General features: G+C 40.1%; 3 protein-coding genes and 1 long non-coding RNA gene across 5 annotated transcripts in view; 1 reads left to right on the top strand and 3 right to left on the bottom strand.

Moving 5' to 3' along the window:
* Positions 1-1,516, bottom strand: part of ptpn4a (protein tyrosine phosphatase non-receptor type 4a) — a 68,736-nt gene extending 67,220 nt beyond the window's left edge. Inside the window, exon 1 of the mRNA XM_044216109.1 lies at positions 958-1,516. The gene's annotated coding sequence lies outside the window, so the exon portion shown is untranslated. The remainder of the gene's footprint in view (positions 1-957) is intronic.
* Positions 1,517-3,313: 1,797 nt separating this feature from the next.
* On the bottom strand, positions 3,314-7,405 carry tmem177 (transmembrane protein 177). Of its 2 annotated transcripts, none has more exons than XM_044216112.1 (3): positions 7,265-7,405; positions 5,747-6,022; positions 3,314-5,268 (listed from the first exon to the last, which is right to left on the bottom strand). In XM_044216112.1, the coding sequence occupies exons 2-3, from the start codon at positions 5,945-5,947 to the stop codon at positions 4,537-4,539; spliced, it is 933 nt and encodes a 310-aa protein (XP_044072047.1). In that variant the 5' UTR covers positions 5,948-6,022; positions 7,265-7,405; the 3' UTR covers positions 3,314-4,536. The 2 variants fall into 2 exon arrangements, with proteins under 2 accessions (XP_044072047.1, XP_044072046.1); XM_044216111.1 differs by having other exon boundaries at positions 7,226-7,365.
* A 139-nt stretch (positions 7,406-7,544) lies between these two features.
* Positions 7,545-11,120, bottom strand: LOC122885267 (nuclear factor 7, brain-like). The gene has a single exon (XM_044216110.1). It carries the CDS (start codon positions 10,945-10,947, stop codon positions 9,562-9,564), a length of 1,386 nt encoding a protein of 461 aa, XP_044072045.1. The 5' UTR covers positions 10,948-11,120; the 3' UTR covers positions 7,545-9,561.
* A 1,098-nt stretch (positions 11,121-12,218) lies between these two features.
* On the top strand, positions 12,219-16,352 carry LOC122885269. Its single transcript, XR_006380078.1, has 2 exons — positions 12,219-15,553; positions 16,155-16,352. It is a non-coding gene; the product is annotated as an uncharacterized LOC122885269 (long non-coding RNA).
* Positions 16,353-19,862: the final 3,510 nt, after the last annotated feature.

Here is a 19,862-nt window from a genome sequence, read left to right as displayed (position 1 = left end):
AGTCAATAGCTTTTCAGCAGACGTGAGTCCTTTTCTGTCATTTACTTCGCGAAATAAAATGAACAATTATTGATGCACGGGCAACTAAAAGCATGGTCGCAATAAGCAGCTTATCCATATAGGCCCTCTCGTGACATTTCTAGAATGTGACACGTACATGAGAGCAGTTGTAACAACCGGTGCTTCACCTTTTATTTAGCAATGAATGACAAAACCCAACATCAATTTTCTCTGAAGGATCTGTATTCGCTATGTCTTACGTTATTTACCGCTGGTGCTATATGGTAAAAGAAACACATTAGCTCGGTCAAACAAGACTTGCGCCGAAACAAGACAACGCAAATCACTTAATAATCACTAATTAACGGCTATTGCACGGGATAAAGGAATGGCATCTTTAAAGCCGTCAGAACTGACACCGCACTGGTTTCATTGAACGCCAACTGGAGTCTCGTCATTAAAGGGCTTATTGTACACTGTCTAATGAATTAGCTATTAACGGCCTATTTAACTAAATTATTAATGTCGACTTGAGGAAGGCCGTACTAAGTTTTATTTATTTTAAACCTTTAAATGCATACCAATACTGCGCACACGGGATTAGCTACTGTTTCGCAGCTACGTAAAGTAAGCTGCGAGATATTGAATGGGCTGAGAAACAGCTAGCTAACAAGCAAGCTACACAACCACTGGCTATTAAGGTTACAGAATAAAAAGGTGTATTGAGGCTTTCTATTTCTTCCTACTTCTTTGTGAGCTCCCACTCAAACAGACACGAGTGTGATAACAAAGCAGGCCCCATTGGAGAAGCGTTATCCCAATGTTATTTCGGAACATTAGCCTTTTTAGCTGTGCGAGGAGCAACTTGGATAAAAGTGACAGCGCTAAGCTAGCTAGCGTTAGCTAACGTCAGCTGGCTGTAAAAACTGGTGGCCTGTGAATGAGTGTCTTTCTTACCGTCATAAACTGCTCCAGGGGCGTCCAGTTTTTAAGGAATATATGTTTTGCTCTATGAGGAAATGGTTTGTTTGGGGGCGATATAGCCCGAACATCCAAGATCAGTTCACCCGCTGCCGATGAAACCCAAGCATCATCATTATCACCGTCTTCATCAGTACTCAGAGTCTGGCGCTGCTTCACACACATCCATCCAGCAGAGCGGGGCCTCCTCCGGGCTCGACCATGCAACTGGCTCGGCGACGACGGATAATCCACAAGACAGGAGCCCCCGCAGTAACCATTGGCTAGACACGGCGATTAGCAGTCATTTCAGGTCGAGAGAATGAAAAATATATTCCCACGCAGGCTTAAAGATAAAGAAAATGTTATCAGCAAAAGGTTACAAGTGAACAATTTTGGACTTAAAATCACAGAATAGGCAAAGGTTGCCTTTCTGACTTTCCCAACATGAGCCTGTCCGTTGTAGTGAGCGTTCCCTGGTGTCTCTGCAGCTGCTTTGCCTGCCTGCCTGCCTGCCTGCCTGCCTGCCTGCCTTGCAGCACAGCAGCGATCAGCATAGCGACGTAATGGCGCAAACCGAGCGCACAGGGGCGGGGCCACGGAGCGGGAGGCGCGCAGTTTGTTTTCCAGCGCACCCAGGTAGAACCGCTCCAAAATATAATATGACATATGCCCACACTTAGCTGCATTGTAACCCTTATAAAGAATATAATGACAGTTTTTTATTTGTGTCAATCAAATGCATCTGTCAAAACATGTTCACCATGAGGTCACAAACACTGATATCATGAGCTGACAGAGGTATAGCATATGTTTACCTTATCTTAATATGTACTAGAAATATATGTGTACGTACTGAATAATGTAACAGCATATGTGAAATATGTATAATGTATTGCAGAATGTACCAAGTATTTCATATACTGTAAAAAAATAACTATAGCTTTAGGCAGTTATTTGCTACTGCACATACCTACCATCTGAATAATACATTAGGTGCTGTATTGACAATGCAGTTTGCATGTATTCTGATATGTACTGCAAAATCCTTCTGTATACCTTAAATGTATTAGACTGCTCTATTTTTCTGTATAGGTCAAATGCATTACATAACATAATACACTCATAAAAATAACAAAATTAAATTGAATTAATATGGCTGGGACTGTAACTTTATGTAAACACACACACTTGGATTTTATTTTAATCGGCGTGTATTATTAACTGGAATTTCATTTTGAAAGAGCCATGTCCCCCTGTCATTGTATGACTTTCAAAACTAATGTGATTATGAAAATAACTTTTCTTGTTCTCTTTCCCTTCAAGTCCAAGCGTGCCCATTCAGACCAAATGAATCTGCAGCCCTGTCATTCACAGAAACTGTAAAAGGATATTTTCAAATTGTGAGAGTGGTAATGTGGGCTGTACTGACCTCAAGTGGCTCAAAAAAGAAACAACCTACAATGCAACTAACAATGGACCATTGTACAGTAACTCTGTTTGGCAAACAATGAAGTAAGCAGATGAAGCGGAGTGGTGAGAACAAGACAATGAGCCCAATGTTGTTGGTATGCATATCCCAAAGCCGGGGAAATGATGGAGTAGACCTACAAATTCAGTCAAAGCTTTTTTTTTTACTTCTTCTTTTTGACAGAAACATTCCTAATCAGTTTTGTGTATTTATTGATTTTTTTCCAACTCTGTTTTCAATATAGTATGCTCTGGTGATAAGGGGATTCTGGCACAACAAAAATATTTAGTTCACATATTGGAGAAAGCATTTCTTGACGAAGAGTGCAGGGTGTCAAAGCCCACAATCTGCTGCATAACCATGGATCTGGAACAAATTCTGCATCTTGCTCAAGGGCACTAACGTAGAGAGGATGCTTGCTGTCAGAGAACCCTGAACCCAAGCTGTCCGGTTTAAGAACAGTCCCTCTACTTCACCAGTTCTGCCCTCTGCAAGCTTTTTATGGACAGATTTTACACCATATCTGAACCTTGCTAATATGCAGACAGAGGACCTATGGGAACTTGGGTGCTATATGATGAGTTCTGAGTCACAATAAACTGCATATTAAGATTATTATTGCTAAACAAATTAGTTAGGTTCATGCAAATGATGTGTGGGTAAAAGGTTATTTTAAACATCGTAGAAAAGGTTTACAGATTAGCTTAAAAGTTCTCAGACCATTTTTCACAATTGAGAATGACTTCAGGATGGGAGCCAAAACGTCTTGATTCTGAAAACAGTGTCTATGTGACTACGATTGAAACTTTTTCTACGATGGAACATTCCTGGAGGAATGAGGGATTACACCGTTATTTGAAAAATGAAAAAAGTACCAGGAAAGACAGAAAGATGGCGCTTTTTTAATAGATGTACTAGGAAAATACTGCATTAACCAGATCCATATCATGATGTGTACTTTAAGTATGCACATATGGATGGTACACACAACTGCTGTGGAAGGGTTCATCGCTTTATGGCTCGCATTTCCATATTTACACACCAAAACACAAACAGCACAGAGGTAATAAGTGCTTGTCCATTCCATAACAATCCCAAACGTAACATAATGGTTTTTCATGCCTTTCATTGAGTGGTAACGCACCTGAAGATACTCAAGGGCAAACCGTTGTTTGGAAATTTGGGCCCATGCTGAAGATCTGCAATAGGAAACCTCTCCCGTGTTACATAGTCATTATCCTGTATTGTGCTGCTTCCCTCTCCATTTTTGAAAACTGATCAACTGATTCTACAGGAAGAAAAAAAATAAAGGGTTTCAAATTTTGAGAAATTAAAAATTGCAATTAAAAGAATTTAAAAGCGATGTGTGTTTCTGGAAATAATGTGCCCGTCATTCAGGATAATCCGCCGAACATGCTGTTTTCATGAAGACTATTTATTTGGTAGAATGTTGTTCTAATGAAAACTGTTCACAGTAAGGTTTATGGATAATCCAGGGTAACCAGAACATTGTTTGTGGGAAGACATGTTGCGGTTTAGTTTTTTAAATGTTATTTTTCAGTGCTGTGATCACCGCAAACAAAACTCCATTCGCCCTTGTTGTAATGGGGTTGCGGCAGAAATTTTGCAGATGGATATCTCAAAACCAGGGCAAATAAAAGCGCTGCATCGCTAGATACCAATAAATGTATGTAAGGAAATATGTTTTTTTTTTGTAATTTGGGTAAACAGACCTGTTAACCTGAGTGTTTTGCAACACTAATCATTCCTAACAGGTTCCAAGTGTAATATCTAGAGCCAAAAACAATGACACTTTAATTGAATTAAGAATTAACCCTCTAAATCTAGTCTTTGTTGGATAAATAAGTCACCCCAGGACTTTACAAGTTGTCTTGTAATTTGACTGGTTCCGCACTTCAAGATTCATAAAACGTTGGCCAGTTTTTTGGGGGTTTTTGCAGCTAAAAGAAGCTCAGGAATCCTCCCACCCTTCTATTTTTCAACAGTCTATTCAGAAAAAAGCACAACTTACAGCAAACCATTACAGGCTCAGGTGAGGCCCAGTGACCATTTTAATTCTCAACACAACCCTCTCCCATTTCTTTTCAAACTTTCTCGTCTTTCAGCAGCGCGAGGATCCCTTCCCTCCTGGATGTGTACGATGTGTGTTTCAGCTGAAGGAGGTGAGCAGGAAACAAGTTCCCACTGGGAGCATACATATCCTCTCCCTTCCGCCCCATCAGGGAGCGCAGTGTCTTGTTTCTGGACAGAATCTTATCGTAAAACTCTACCCCTCCTTTGGCATAATCCCGGGACACTCCCGCTGCGCGACGGTCTGAGCTCAAGTCAATCCACTGGCTGACAGCATCCGAGGTGAGGAAGTAGGACACGGCTCCGAGCCCCAACGCCACAACGTTCACAGCCCCGCGAAGCAGTGCAGGCCCGGTGTGGAGCCCAAACATCTGCTTCAGCACCACGCTGTACACCCAAACCCCACCCAGGCAGAACGGGGCAACAGCAGCACTCACAACAGGTCCTCCGCACTGCAAGCGGGCCACTTCTCGCGCTATGGCAAACTTCTGTGCCTCAAGGGAAAACACCAGTGCCTCCTTTAGAGCAGAGCCCGTGTCGCTGCTCCAGTCCACCGCTTTGCCATTGATGAAAATGGTGCGGTTGGTGATTCCGCTCGGGTCGTCGACCGTACTGTTAAAGTTTGCTGGGAGGCCAATTTGGGCCCCTGCAGGAAGCCAAGGGACACCAGCACCAACTGGATGGAACCCATAGGAGGCGAAGGCAGAGAAATTGTTGGGTGAGCTGATACCATAGTCTTTCATCACCTACAGATGACAACAACATTAACATTTGGATTTTATGTGTCATTTTTTGTTCATTGCACATTGTGATACTCTACTTTAACGGTATTGCTTCTCCATGAACTATGAATCTATGCTTCTTGGGTGCTGTAATTTATAAAATGGTCTGTATCTTTCTTTAACTATTCTTCTTACTAAAACTACTGTAAAAAGGCTGTGCATGCATATAATGCCAATAACCCTGACTGTTATTGCTCAAATATAGTGCTTTTTAAAAAGTTCAATAGTTGGCAATGAAGTGAATATCTTGGTGTAATGTCCTTGGGTCTTTTATCTCATCTGCAAGTAATTGTACAAATCTAACTTAGTTTACTAAAATTGCTATTAAATGTAACCTTGGAGGGGAGAGAGCATAGAGAGAAGAAAAAAGCTCAAATAAAACTTCTGCACGCACGCCACACACACACACACACACACACACACACACACACACACACACTACCTGCTGGAAAACATCCTCGAGCTTTTCAGACAGCGTGACCGGCTCTCCTTTGTACCAGGCCTGATAGAGCTGACGGTAGGACTTGTCAGGGAAAACATGGTAGAACACGTTGGCTGCGAAGACCCCGCCACAGCTCGCAATAAGCAGTGGAGTCCGATACTTCTGCAGGAGCACCGAGTATTTGAGGAAGCGAGACGCCATGTCACGTTTTGGGTTTTTTTTTAAATTGATTTTGAGTCAGTTCCTGTAGCTGCTGCAGACTTCAGTAGGTGGCATCTGTGAAGGAGGCAGACAATACGTTCATGAGCATACCAACAGATACTTAATTTATTTTCTGACCTGTTTATAGTGTTTATAGTGTATCATATCATTTTCTAGTACTTTCTCCTGTGTGCACTGACGTAAAGGCAAGCTACTGTAACAAAGAGTTTCCCTACAGGGATCAATAAAGTATTTCTGATTCTGATTCTGATTCTGAACAGGCCTGCATGTTAGAGATATGCAGGGAGTAATTCAATAGAAACGTGACACTTTGATTCCTCCCCTTTCAAAGAGGTTAAGTAGAGTTTCAAAGTCTGGGATTTGAAGCGTTGTTGTCCTGTTAAAGGAACAGTCTCTTTAACCACTAGGCCTCCGTAACATCACCTTCATCGCAGACCATATTCACTTAGCAGGTGCACACGACAGTCCCTGGTCATCATGTCTTCAAACAGCGAAGAAGACATTACCACCAGATGGGAAGATAATAGCTGACTCAAGTAATTATGTTACTGTATGTTGTCGCTATTAATGAGCAACAATTGAGGGTTATATTCAGGTAATGCTGGGAGATATATCAACATAACTGACCATAATTTGATATCAGAGCTGACTCAAAGGATTTAGCCTTATATCAGCAGTGACAAAGTGGGATGTTGTTTTACATATCATCATAGTAAGCCTTAAGCGTTGTCTTTTCCTGGTCTTGAAATGTGCAGACATGTTTCTGCACCTATCTGACTAAGTGAAATGACCAATTAATCTCTCTTCCTGTTTGGGTTTGAAGCCCAAATTACATATAAGACAATGCACCAACAGTCATACACAAAATATGTTAGTCACATTATTAGCATGGGTGTACTGAGTCAAAAATACTGCTATATTTGATTTTCTCAGCACTGCCGAATTGAAGTTAGCCATACAGTACATGTCAATCACTATCTCTAGGCATTTCACGTCGCTAAAACACTAGAAAACGACACTAAAATGGCCCAAAAATAGAGTTAACCAACTCTACCGCTGCAAACTGACACATTGAGCTTGTAGTTCTTTTTTTACTACACGTTATCAACATTGCACAGTGACCTTAGCTAACTGACCCAATAAGGAAACACTCCCATGAGCAACCGCTTTAGCGTTACCTCACTGAATGCAAACAAGAGGCTAAAAACAACTGCATAATGCTGTCTTCATAACAAACAAACATCTTTTTACACTCACATGTTCTCCACATCTTCACAAGGGCAGCGAAACACTTACATGATGACAGAAGCTCCGGTCCGTAAAGTGATTTAGCTGTCGTCATGGTGTTGCGCGACAGTTTTACGACAGTTGCTTTTAAAGTAGCTGGTCTGTCTGTCAGAGTGTTTGAGTGGGATTTAACCTCTCGCATTAATGTATTTAAGCCCTTTGTACAAAAATGTAAAAGATCATAAAGCAATGAAAGGACCCTGTAAGAGCAGCTGTATTCAGACTGAATGTAGGAGCCCAGTGTTAAAATGGAGGGCAGCGTTCTTGAGATGTTAAACAGAATAACATGTTCATTTAATTGATTTTATTGAGCACCATATGGTGGCAATAGCATGTACAGAAAAAATGATTTATCATACATAAGCTATGATTGACGACAATGAAAATAAATGGGATTGAGTTGAAAAACATGAGCAGTACTTGGTTAGGTTACATCTTTCAGTTCAATAGAAGTCATTAACAGTGGTGGAGGAAGTAGCTAAGTACATTTACTCAGTTACTATAATTAAGTACAATTTAAAGGTACTTGTACTTTACTTGAGTATTTCCATTTTATGCTACCTTGTACTTATACTTCACTACATTTAGGAGGCAAATATTGTGCTTTTTACTCCACTACAATTATTTGACATAATTAGTTACTAGTTGCTTTGTAGATTCAGGTTATTAATACAAAATATAAATCAACTAATAAATTATGACATAATTATGGATTAAGGTATCCAGCAGATTATAAAGTACTTAAATTTAGCCCCACCTTTACCACCTGAAACATTAGTGATGCTTACACATTAATGCATCCATAATTATAATCCAGTGATATACATATATTATTCTGAAATGGGCCATTCTGCATAAAGAGTACTTGTAGTACTCAGTATTTTGATGCTAAGACCTATGTACTTTCACTTAAGTAAGTTTTTGAATGCAGGCCACTGTGGTATTGCTACTTAAGTGAAATATCTGAGTGCTTCTTCCATCACTGGTAATTAACCATGTAAACCAGCTAACAATTCGCATAATTAATAAACACAGCTGAAAATAACAGTGACGTGACTTGTTATAGAACAATACCAGAATTCACCTGTTAAGTAGTTACCCTTCACACAGACAGATTGTTTTATAGGGATTTATTTTCTAAACCTTTTTTTTTCTTTTATACAACTGCATAAGTGGAACCATTCAAAATTGTGCGTATAAAAAGGTGGAAGTAGTTTTAATAAGGCAACCATGGCTCAACAAAGTACAAAGATTTGATATGCTTACATAGCATGAAACTGTCAGTTCTTAACAGTATGTTAAACTGTATCTGTACAGCAACGTTCCATGCAGCAGTATGTGACCACCAAGGTACCAACAACCTGATGGTACCTTAAAGGTGGGGTATGTGACTCTAATCTAATACACGTCTTTTTGTCAAATTCAGCAAACATCTCCTCACGGTCTGCTAGCTGTCCCTTCAGTGTGTGTGCTGAAAAAAAAAATCCGGTGTTTGCACACAGCGCTGGCTCTGTAAATGGGAAACAAACAAAGTGTCTCGGACCGAGCCACACAGCAGTATTCTAGTCATGATTTGTGTGTCAGGTAACGTTAAATGACTTGCCCACGGACATTCAGCTTACTTTCTAGTTTGCCAAGATATGCTGCTGTTGTGATGTTTGCTACAGTAGCAGGAGAGTTGTGAGTATCGCTGTCTGGAGCTGCTGTGCTGCCTCTGGGAAACGTCTCGTCCTCTCTGGCTGTTAGCTTTGCAGCAGCAACTGTAGGGACAGTTTGCTAACCCACAAGTTAGCTAACGTTAGTCACATTACTTGCTGTGCCGTTGCTCGCTCTGTATCATCGTATTTGTCATGGTATTGGATTTCTCCAGAATCGCATACCCCGCCTTTAACAAAGTGCAAGACAGAGAAAAACACAAATACAAAAACAGTGACAAAGTGGGTCACTATATTAAAATTCAAATTCAGTAACTCCCTGCTACCATTTGGAAGTTTTAAGTATATTTTACATTGAACACATCTCTTAATATACAATTACTATCATTCATTTCTGCAATCTAGGCATACAATTCTTTGTTATTTTCATGTATTCATTCTGTTCCATGACCTTCATTTATATTATTTTCTTCCATTGCATCCCATTAATTTTGTTGCTGCAATGATGACCCCACAGAAATAAAAACTATCTGACTTAATAAAAATAAGAAAAACAAATCAAAACATTGAGTTATATTCTCTTTTTTTGTTGGTAACAGATGGAAGGCAAGTATGTACATCACCCAGTCATTTAGACCTTCTGGTAATTCTCTAACAGCTAACTGTTAGAGAGAGTTTCACTGGTAATAACTTCAGTGGGATGTCATTCCAGGTGTTGAAGTATGGAAACAGCCTGTCGGTGAATGTGTGTGTGAAGGTATGTATGACTGTGTTCGTATCTGGATTCCAGAAGGATAGCTCTCCTTTGTTCCAGTCCAGGTGCACCCTGACCCTCTGGAGCCTGTCCTTCAGTGGGAGGACAGACACTGGACATGATGGGGATAAAGTTGTGAATTTACCGTAACAAAACCTCACCATCCATAACCCAGACAGCATGTCCCCCATCCTCTGAGTATCCTGTGCTATCACACCCAGTGCCCACACTTGATTGTCTCCAATCTCCACATCCCAGCTGTGACTCCCTGAGCTGAAGCCCTCAGAGCCCAGGACGCAGCGGTGCTGCTCCATCCTCTCTGGGGTTGTAGCAAGAGGCTGTTTTGGGCCACATCTTACACTAGTCAAACCTTCAGACAGGTGGAGTTCTCGATGGGCAGTGTTGGGGTTCAGGATTACAGGGGTGTATGACACTATCTCCTTCATTTTGCACCACACGTGGAAACTCATATTTCCCAGGTATTTGGCAACGTCGACGAGGGCACGTGTGACCTGTTTTGGCTCATCCAGCAGGGGGCGCTGAGCCTCTTTCGTTAAAGCATCGGCTTTTAACAAGAGAGACGTGTCGTCATCTTTCAGTCCTTCCTCTATGGTTTTAATGGTGCTTTCCACGGTGTTTATCTCTCTGGTCAACCGTGCGATCTTGTCCTTCATCGCCTGTCTTTTATGCTCCTCTTCTTTCTTCAGTGCTGCAACCCTGGTCTCTTCCTCCTTTCGCAAGAACTCCTGAAGCACCTGAAACTCCTCTCTTATCTTCTTCTCTGTGTTCTGAGCTTGATTCTTAATTTCTTCATCGGTTGTCTCGCAGTTAACTTTCACTTCATTGAAGAGTTTCACTTTCTCTCGCAAGGGATTCAGGCATTTCAGGAGACCTTTTCTGTAAATCTCTGCCGCTTCGTCGACGGGTGTAAACCTGTGGTTTCTGTGGTGTTTTGAATCTCTACAGACAACACAAACAGGTGCCCGGTGGTCCAGGCAGTAGAGCTTTAGTTTCTCGGTGTGCAGGCGGCAGACAGCCCCGGACTCCATCTCCAGTAGAAAAGCCTCGCACAGGTTCTTCAACACCAGGTTGCGAGGTGGTTTTTTAGTTGAAGACACTGTCTTGCAAACGGGACACTGACGTATTCGTTTCGCTCTCCACCATTCTAGCACACAGACATTACAGAAGCTGTGGCTACAAGGAAGAAGAACAGGATCTTTAAAAGTATCCTGGCAGACCGGGCAGCAGAGCTCGTCACTTGCGACCGACCAGCTAGAAGCCATTTTTATGTTCCTCTTCCTTCTTCTTCTTCTTCTTCTTCTTCTTCTTCTTCTTCTTCTGTATTTGAGACTCTTGACGACCAACTCAATAGCGCCCTCTTCCTGGCGGTCGAAAATTAGCTGCAGCAAGTCTTTTTATACATCAAATTCAATTATATTTTTAACTAAAGTCTCTTTAATACTTTCCTTCCACATTTTCCTTCTGTATCCGCCCAAAGTTGGTTCTAAAGAAAACTTTATTGCTTTATTGGACAGTCATATACTTTCAGACAGCTCTCCTCCCATCTGCTGTGGTGATATTTGAGGCTCAGCTATTTGCCACTTAAGTCACCTGAGCTCCACCTGACTCCACCCGCCCCGTGTCCTGTCAATTTGAGCTGCTCTCTGTTGAAATAGTGAAACCGAAGTGCCCATTCTGCCAGGTGAGAAATATGTAAATGAAGAAAAGGCCTACAAAATGTGCTTGATAAAATAAAACATTCACATGGCTAGTAATAAAGTTATATCTGTATCTTTAATCATGTTTGCCATAAGTGACCTCTGGTGAGCTGGAGTCTTTTTGTGTGCATTTTACACAGTCTCCCTGTGCCTTTGTGGGGGTTTTCTTCTCAGTCTACCTGTATATTACATATCTGTACACAGCATATAGCATAGTGTATACAGATTCACTGTATAGTTTTTTTTCAACAGTCATCTGAAATTAAATTCAAATGAAGCACCTTGCAATACAAAGACAATATCTACAAGCCTTGCACTACCCATAGTGCATATTACCAGACACTATTGTTGTATGTATCTGGTTTCCTCCCATAGTCCAAAAACATGTAGGTTACAGACATATTACGCATAACTTTCATGTTACTGTACTGTACTACACTAAAAGTTTTGTTGTGTATTTTCTCTACACGTTTTGTTGGAACGCATACCGCAAAACAAGATTTGTCTGAGTCATGTGGCAGACAATTCATTTGTATGAAAATATCTTTCTTTTAACATTTGCATGCATTTTACTGGTCGGGGGGGGGGGGATCCTAGCAGCTAACATAATGATCATTCAAATCCTCTGCAGTGTTTCACATAGTTTTTCCCTACAGTGATTGTTGCCAGAGTTACAGAGCATCAGTAAGTTATGTATCTATTTGTTTAAAATGCCACCCCAGTCAGAGGTGATGTTGTGACCATACAACACTTATACAGCTCTTAGGTCCCCCCTCTGTAAGATTACAAAAGCTTGATTTAAATCTTAAATCTAGACAAGGGGTCACAGGGGTATTTGTATTTTTAAAATAGTTCACTATCTAAGCAATACAGACTGTATTGTCAAACCAGGGTGTCATTCGGTTGAACATTAAGGTTTAATTAACGCACACTCCCACCTGAAACTCACAGAGTCACACCCAAATTGTCACATGATCCACTGGACTTATGCACACGCCCACCTCACATGACACATGGGCTGGGGTGCATGTGACCATTTTAAATAACAGGTTTGTTTCACTTCAAGAAGGACAGGAAGAAGATCTTGCTGCAACTATTCAGTGCTTTGCTCAGTCATGCGTTTATGTGCTGCTGACGTTTTGCATGCGTTGTGAATCTGGGGTCAGTCCAAAACTTGCCGTAAAGATGTTTCTTTCATTTTGTTTTCCATCCAGTGAAATGAATGAAAAAAATAAAGATTTAGCAGAGTAATCATAGCCTGTAAATGGTCTGTGAGAGCAATAATGCAGGCTGCTAGTATATAATACCGTACAAAATGGGGCGATGGCACACTGCAAGATTGACTTCACCATTTTCAAACATGAGATGCATCAAAACGCTTTTTCACAGATCACAGTTGGACAAAGGTGAACTCTGACCTGCAAGGCAGCTGGAGCCAGCCAGCCAGAGCTCGCATTAAACAGGACATTCTTGACTTTGTCAGTCAAATGGGATTCAGTTGAAATGAGTGTGAGATGGAGTGAATATTTGCAGTAAGTGAGTAAGTGTGAATGTGCTTTTATCAGGAAATCCAGGATGGGAGTTAGTTGGGATTATTCTTCCCTCCCCTGTTGTTCCCGGACAAGGAACTGAGCTTAGAAAAGTGTAAAACCTTAGTGAATATTGTACTAGATTGTAATTTTATGTAGGAAAATACAAAAAAAAAAATCTGAATATCTGATAATCTGAATATATACTGTTATTAGCTGTATTTAGTTTGGGGGAGTGCAGCCTTGCATTGCATTTCACGGCAAATACTGAATTCAGCTCTCCAAGATGACAAATTGTTTACACTATGGTTCTCTCAGCACTTTATTTATTTATTATTTTTTAGAAACCAAGCCATTCAGACTGTAGCTGCATCGAAATGTTGGATTCCCTCCTGCCTCCAGGTAAAATTAAATAAAATCATAGTTAGGCACATTTTGTGAATAGAATATAGAATAATAAATAACAAAATAGACTTTATTGGGGAAAAAGGGGGGAAAACGTAATGTAAGGTTACTGTAGGGACTTTTGGCTAAAAGAGGTCACTAAAGGTCAATTAAGGCAAATGTTATGTCACCATTATTTAGTGTATGTATATTATGTGCTATTGTAAGAGATGCAGATGAAGAAGAACAGTAATTGTACATAGCAGATCAAAAAGAATCAGTCAGTATCATTCAGTAGAAAACAAACACAAATCAGAATGATTAGAACAGAAAAATGAGGAGCAGAACAGATAGAACTCACCAGAATAAAAATAAAGCCAATCTCCCCCACATCTTTTTTTCCCCTGAGCTGCTGTCTGTGGGTGTGATGAATAGATGGGAACGGTTCATTACAGCCCTATTGGTATTTTCCGTTCTTTCAAGAGACCCTGGCCACTGCATTCACCGTGCGTTGTTGCACATGTGCATGTTTTGTGTTCCACTCTCTAAATAGAGTCAATCCCATGTAGATCAAGAAAAGAGGAAGAAGTTAAAACATACGTGTGGCTGCTGCTTATCTGTCAAGATGTGTGATTTTGAGATGTGGCTACATGCCTGTGAGCTGTTGTTAAATTTGAATGGTGTATAGCCGAGCTTGGTGCTCATGCACAGGATGCAAATGAAAGCTGGAACCAGGTACACGACAGCTGATTCCCATGCACTCACTGGCTGCACACCGCAGTGGGGTCATGGTAGAGGAGGAAGTGAAAGTTGCTTAAGACATGAGAATACCTTCAGTATTTTAGACCTACTGCGTGACCCTGTGATGAACTTTAATTATACTATTTAAGACCACAATGTGCAACTGCTGAAATAGTAAAAATGTTTTGTATTCAGAGGGTTTTCACCAATATGGAAACTTGGCTGAACCAATCTGATGCCAAATTAGTATGGTGCTAGTGTTGAAGTGAAAGTGTACTGGGGTGGGGCAGCCTACACCCATTTAAAAGAATTCCTGTACTTGTATAGTAGAGCCCAGCAACACATTAAGTACTTGTTTTAACTAAAGTTCAAATCTAATCCTGTAGACCAAAAGCCTACAGAAGGCCAGAGTGGGTGAGCATCACTCTGACAGCTACCTCACCTCAGCCGGTTCACCCAAATGATGTTTTATCTCCAGTACTTTTTATTTAATAACCACTGACTCCTGAAGTAATCACTCAGACCCATTTTTGAAAGACTCAACCAGTGTTTTTGCACATTTTAGCCCATTTACTCCATATCACATATATCTTAAATAACTGTTCCAAAAATGTCTTGGCATTAAAACATACTTTTATTAACACATTCTCAATAAGAAGTCTTAAGTTGTCTCTTTCACTGTATCTGTAGCGAAGACGAAAGGGAATAATGCTCCCCCATAGGAATTAGGCATTATGGAAATTTGCAGTAAAGTAATAGGGATCACCATGCCATTTATGTTATCCATTTAAACACATTTTATCCTGTCAAACCCTCATCACCCTCTGTTCACTGAGTTCAGTTTACTCCTAGCTAGCAAGCAATATTTTGCCCTATCTCTTCATTTAAATACAAAGGTGAAAACTGATGTACTTTTCAGAAATATTTATACTTTCATCACATAAAAAAATGTAATCTGAAATTAAAGACTTACACAGAGAGGAATAGATTATTATAGTCATCTACATAACACCCGTAGAGTGATGATTCATAAGCCCTATGTAGGACAGTATCACATAGTCACTGTTGTACAGACTAATCTGGTAAAACTGAAAAATTCATCACTTTGTCGTGCATGTGTGTATATGCGTGTGTGTGCATATGTATTGTGATCAAGACAGACGGTCTCATCCTAGTGGAAAGAAACAGCTCACTACTGTCTCCATGGAAACAGGCAAGAGCCGATGGAAGTGTGTGTCTCTGTGTATGTGTGTAATATGTCTGTCTAATGGGAAAGAGACGGAGAGAATCCCCCATTCTATTCTATTCAATTCTATTCTGTTCTGACCTATAAACCTCAAATAAATAAGTGCACAAATACAAGGGAGTATTGTCAATTTTTTGTGTGCATCATAATAATTAACTTCATCCAGAGATGTGTCAGTCCTGTGAAGCATTTCCATGGTGCTTCTCTCTGCCTTCTGCACAATGTATGCTGGAAGAAGCCACATCCCTGTGACTGATGAAGAAGTAGGCAGGTACCAAATTGCATGAACATTTTTTTTAAACTGATAGGGACCTCTTGCACTCGTTGGTCCTTGGCATTTTAAACCAGCCTGGAGGGACTATATTGAACTCAGGCTAGAGACAGCAACCAGACCACCATCTGCACCTTTCATTTCATGTTAGAAACCAAAACTAAATTCAAACAAGCTGCATTCTGTCTGATCTTTGTAGGATCCGAAATATCTGTGTGCGTGTGTTCATGTGTTCAGAGTCTGAAGTTTTAGAGCAGCGTCCTATAGGTAGAGGTCAAGGAGGCTATTTGCTGGACATTGATGTGCATGTGTATGTTTTTTTTTTTACACATGGATGCATGTGCGCATATATGGATTCTGTGTGTCAGTGCATCAATACTGACACACACGCAGACGTCACTGGTGCTTAATGATCCATGACACTAAATGTCAGTTACCCTTTTCAGCATGAACATGATGAACACTGCAGCCTTTAGAGAGAAAAATCAACACTAACAGTTGCACAAATGCTACAAATATTCCAGTGAGAATAAACATTTTGAACACATCATTTGGTTTAGTGTAATTGTGTCCATGGATGTTGGTGGTCTTGTGGTTGTAGGTGCAGGGCTGCCATCAGAAAGGCTCGCTCTATCTGACCCAGCCCTCCAAACGCCAGCAGCATCTGAAGAAAAATGAGAAGTATGCAGGAGATACAAAGCAATCAACTTTCAAATTAACATCCCATCAACTTGGCGTCCAATCCAGTGGAGTGACCTCTCAATGAATGAATAAAGCAGTAACCCAGTCAATCAATTCACCACCTCTTGATTGCTTCTTACATCTTCCAAAGCCTAAATCAATAGATCCTTACGTCAAACAGAGCAAGCTCTTGACTCCCTGATGAACATACTGGAAAAACAAGAACAGAATTCATGCGTCATTGCTTACCTGTTAAAACATACTGTATATACCCTGTTTGCCTTTGATTTACTATAAGATCTTCCTCATATAAACTTTTCTTGAGATGCGGATATACAGTAGACAATGTTTCTATTTACAGACGCAGCTAAAAATCTGTTTCTATGACTTTACCCCCACCATTTGGACCTTCAGTTTCAAACGTATTATTAGCTTCTCTTCCCTTCCAGTAAAGAGCTTCACCCAGAGGGCATTATGTGTGCACAGGCTCACACTTCCAGATCCATACCCCATCCACACAGTCAACAACAAGAACATGATCCTCATCAGCTTCAAACTGCCATTGGTGTTTAACGGAGCATCAAGCCAAGCCAGAAGCTCTGGTACTTTAACTGTTGATTTTGTTGGGGGTGTAATTGAAATTCTGATACATTTAATGGTACAACCATGTTGGCCAACATTATAACACACTGACACAGTACAGTAGGAAGTGTGATCTGTACATCTTTATATGCTAGTGGAATGGCTCTAGGGATGGCAATGTCTGTTTGTCAGACGACCATTTTGGTCTAGACTGAATTATCTCAACAACAGGATTGCCATGAAATTTTGTACAGATAATTATGATTCCCAAACAATGTATCCTAATGATGTTGGTGATCCCGGGACTTGTCCTCTTGCGCTACCTGCAGGTTGACATTTGTGGTTTGGAGTGAAATGTCTTGACAATTATTGGATGCACTGCTGTGAAATACAGTTCAGACATGAGTTCCCCTCGGGGTAAATTGGGATAACTTTGGTGATGCCTTTACTTTTCTTCTAGTGCCATCATCAGCTCAAAATTTTTATTTACTAATTAGCAAGCATGCTAATGCACTTACCTACAGTAAGACGGTGAACATGGTAAACATTACCCTGTAAACAGCAGCTTATTGGCCCTGTCATTGTGAGCATGTGAGTATGCTGACATTAGTTTTTAGCTCAAAGTGCCAAAGTACAACCTCACGGAGTCACCAGCGAGGCTGTAGGCTCTTAGTTTGGCTAATAAACACCAGCAACACTCCAATAATGCTTTTGAAATTTAGACTATTTCAAACCTTTCAGATTACCAAAATATGATGCAGTTTGTAAGTCATCATTACAAATTGCAAGGCTACTAATATACGTTCTGCATGCTAAAGGAATGCTGCTGTACTTTTAGTTCAGTCTGAATTGGTACAACTGTGCACCTTTAACTATTAAAAAAGTCAACCTTTAACACCATTATTGTAGATCAAAGGATATATTTGTGCACCTCACTTAATATTTGGGACTAAGTCAATTTCCTCCAAAAATTATGTATTCTAAATAACATCAAAATGTGCTCACGTTTCTCTTCAACATAACTGTAATTTGAAATATTTCCACTCGTCTGTTCAAGTGTTTTTGCATCAACTGCAATCAACAAGCCCTGTCAGCTGGATATAGCATTGAATTTGACATCTTTGTATATTCTTTCTTTCTTTCCAAATGTGTGTGTTAAACGTGCTGACAATCAAAAGATATACACAAAATGTATGGAAAGCATTACAGAGTATGTATATGTATGTATATGTGCTTGCTGTGTGTGTCTCTCTCTCTCTCTCTCTGTGTGTGTGTGTGTGTGTGTGTGTGTGTGTGTGCACATGCTTTTAAATACAGCAGATGTTCCTGGAAATCCTGGATAGAGAGAGAGAGAGAGAGAGAGAGAGAGAGAGAGAGAGAGAGAGAGAGAGAGAGAGAGAGACCACTTCATTCCCCATCACTTAGTTACTGTAACATGAGTTCTAAAACGCCTAATGCCTGGATTATTTACAGAGGTAAAACTCATATCAAGCTCCATCTTCCTCATTTCAATTGAATTATTCACATCTCTCTCTCTCTCACACACACACACACACACACACACACACACACACACACACACACACACCTCTGGCACTTACTGCTAATGGACTGCTACGTCATAAACAGACTTGCCAGTAATGTAGAAAATGTGTGTGTTTTTTTGTTTTCTGAGCATATACTTGCATTTGTGTGCACATGTGTGTGCACTTATTAGCTACACTATGTCATATCGCTCTTTAAATAATGCATCAGTAAAGACACATCTCATGAGATATCAGCATTCCTTGGTGGTTGCACCCTGTCCTCTGTGGCTTCGAGTTGATATTCAGAATATCGTCATCTGCTTGCAAACAGCCTCATAATTACGATGGTTTCTGGGAAGCAGTTCTTTTAAGTAGCTACTAGCTAACAAATGAATCAGTCAGTCAGAAGGCAGCCTCTGTTTCAATTTGGTAACTGCAGACTTTGACTTTCAGAGTTACAGTGTTTCATGACCCCTGATATTTGAATTCAAATTATTTACTGACCTGTTACTGAATAAATTATGAAATAGGGAATGTGATTGCTCAGAAGTGATTCATAATCAGTTTTTAATCTGGAAAACAATCAATATACACTGGTACTCGTTATTCCTTTGGCACAGATCTGTTGTTGCACAGTTCAGTGCATGCAGATTTACATCTGTCCTAATCTATTCTCAGTATCACAGAGCCCCTCTCTCCCTCTTTACCCTTTTGCTCTGAATCATTTTGTATCACACACACACATACCTCCTTCTTTACTCTTGATTGATCATATCCTTATCTGTCTCTTTGACCTTTAGCTGAAAGAAACCAAGGATGTAGTGCCATATGCTTTTTTCTTGAGCATGTTCACTGAAAACACAAGAGCACAGAATTATTAAAGTATACACTTTATGTTAAATTATTGCCTTTTATCATACAAAAAACATGTGAAAGTCACGTTTTCACATGAAATGCCAGAAAACCACATGTCCCTGTGTAATGTGCTTCCACATTTGACATGTCAGAAAATCTACAAAGGTGCAATGCATTCAACAAAGGGGAAAAAATGGAGACTTCTTATGACTTAGCATGATTGTAAGATTTGTACCTCACGATTAAGAGAAAAAGTCTCATAATTGCAAGGAAACTACCTCAAAGTTAGGAGGTCTTGTAATTATGAGATACAGATTTTGTCCTTATGAGATACATATGTACGAGATGATCATGTCCCTCTGTGAAAACCATGTGTGCCTATTTTGTATGCATGCCCAAAAAATACATATGCCTATAATGTAAATGAATTCATAAACCACATGTAAATTTATCACATGTGAAATAGTGTTTTAAATGTGCTATTACATGCAGGATTGTTGTTTTCACATGCAATGCCTTACATTCCACATATGGAAATCTAATGTGCTTATGTGAATTTCATCATATGAATACGTAGGCCTACATGGGAATTTTTCACATGTGAAATGGTTTTCCACATGTGATAAACACATCAAATGTGTTCACATTCACATGTGATAAATACA

The sequence above is a fragment of the Siniperca chuatsi genome, linkage group LG12, assembly GCF_020085105.1.
Source record: "Siniperca chuatsi isolate FFG_IHB_CAS linkage group LG12, ASM2008510v1, whole genome shotgun sequence".
NCBI lineage: Eukaryota > Metazoa > Chordata > Actinopteri > Centrarchiformes > Sinipercidae > Siniperca > Siniperca chuatsi.
Note: the sequence above shows the minus strand (reverse complement) of the source record. Positions and strands in the feature narration are given on the sequence as shown.

What these genes read in the sequence shown, in the direction of transcription:
- tmem177 (XM_044216112.1), bottom strand. Translation starts at nt 5,947, where the DNA reads ATGGCGTCTCGCTTCCTCAAATACTCGGTGCTCCTGCAGAAGTATCGG. An exon ending in TCGAGGATGTTTTCCAGCAG is followed by an intron (nt 5,269 to 5,746) that starts GTAGTGTGTGTG and finishes TGTCATCTGTAG; the next exon opens with GTGATGAAAGACTATGGTAT.
- LOC122885267 (XM_044216110.1), bottom strand. Translation starts at nt 10,947, where the DNA reads ATGGCTTCTAGCTGGTCGGTCGCAAGTGACGAGCTCTGCTGCCCGGTC.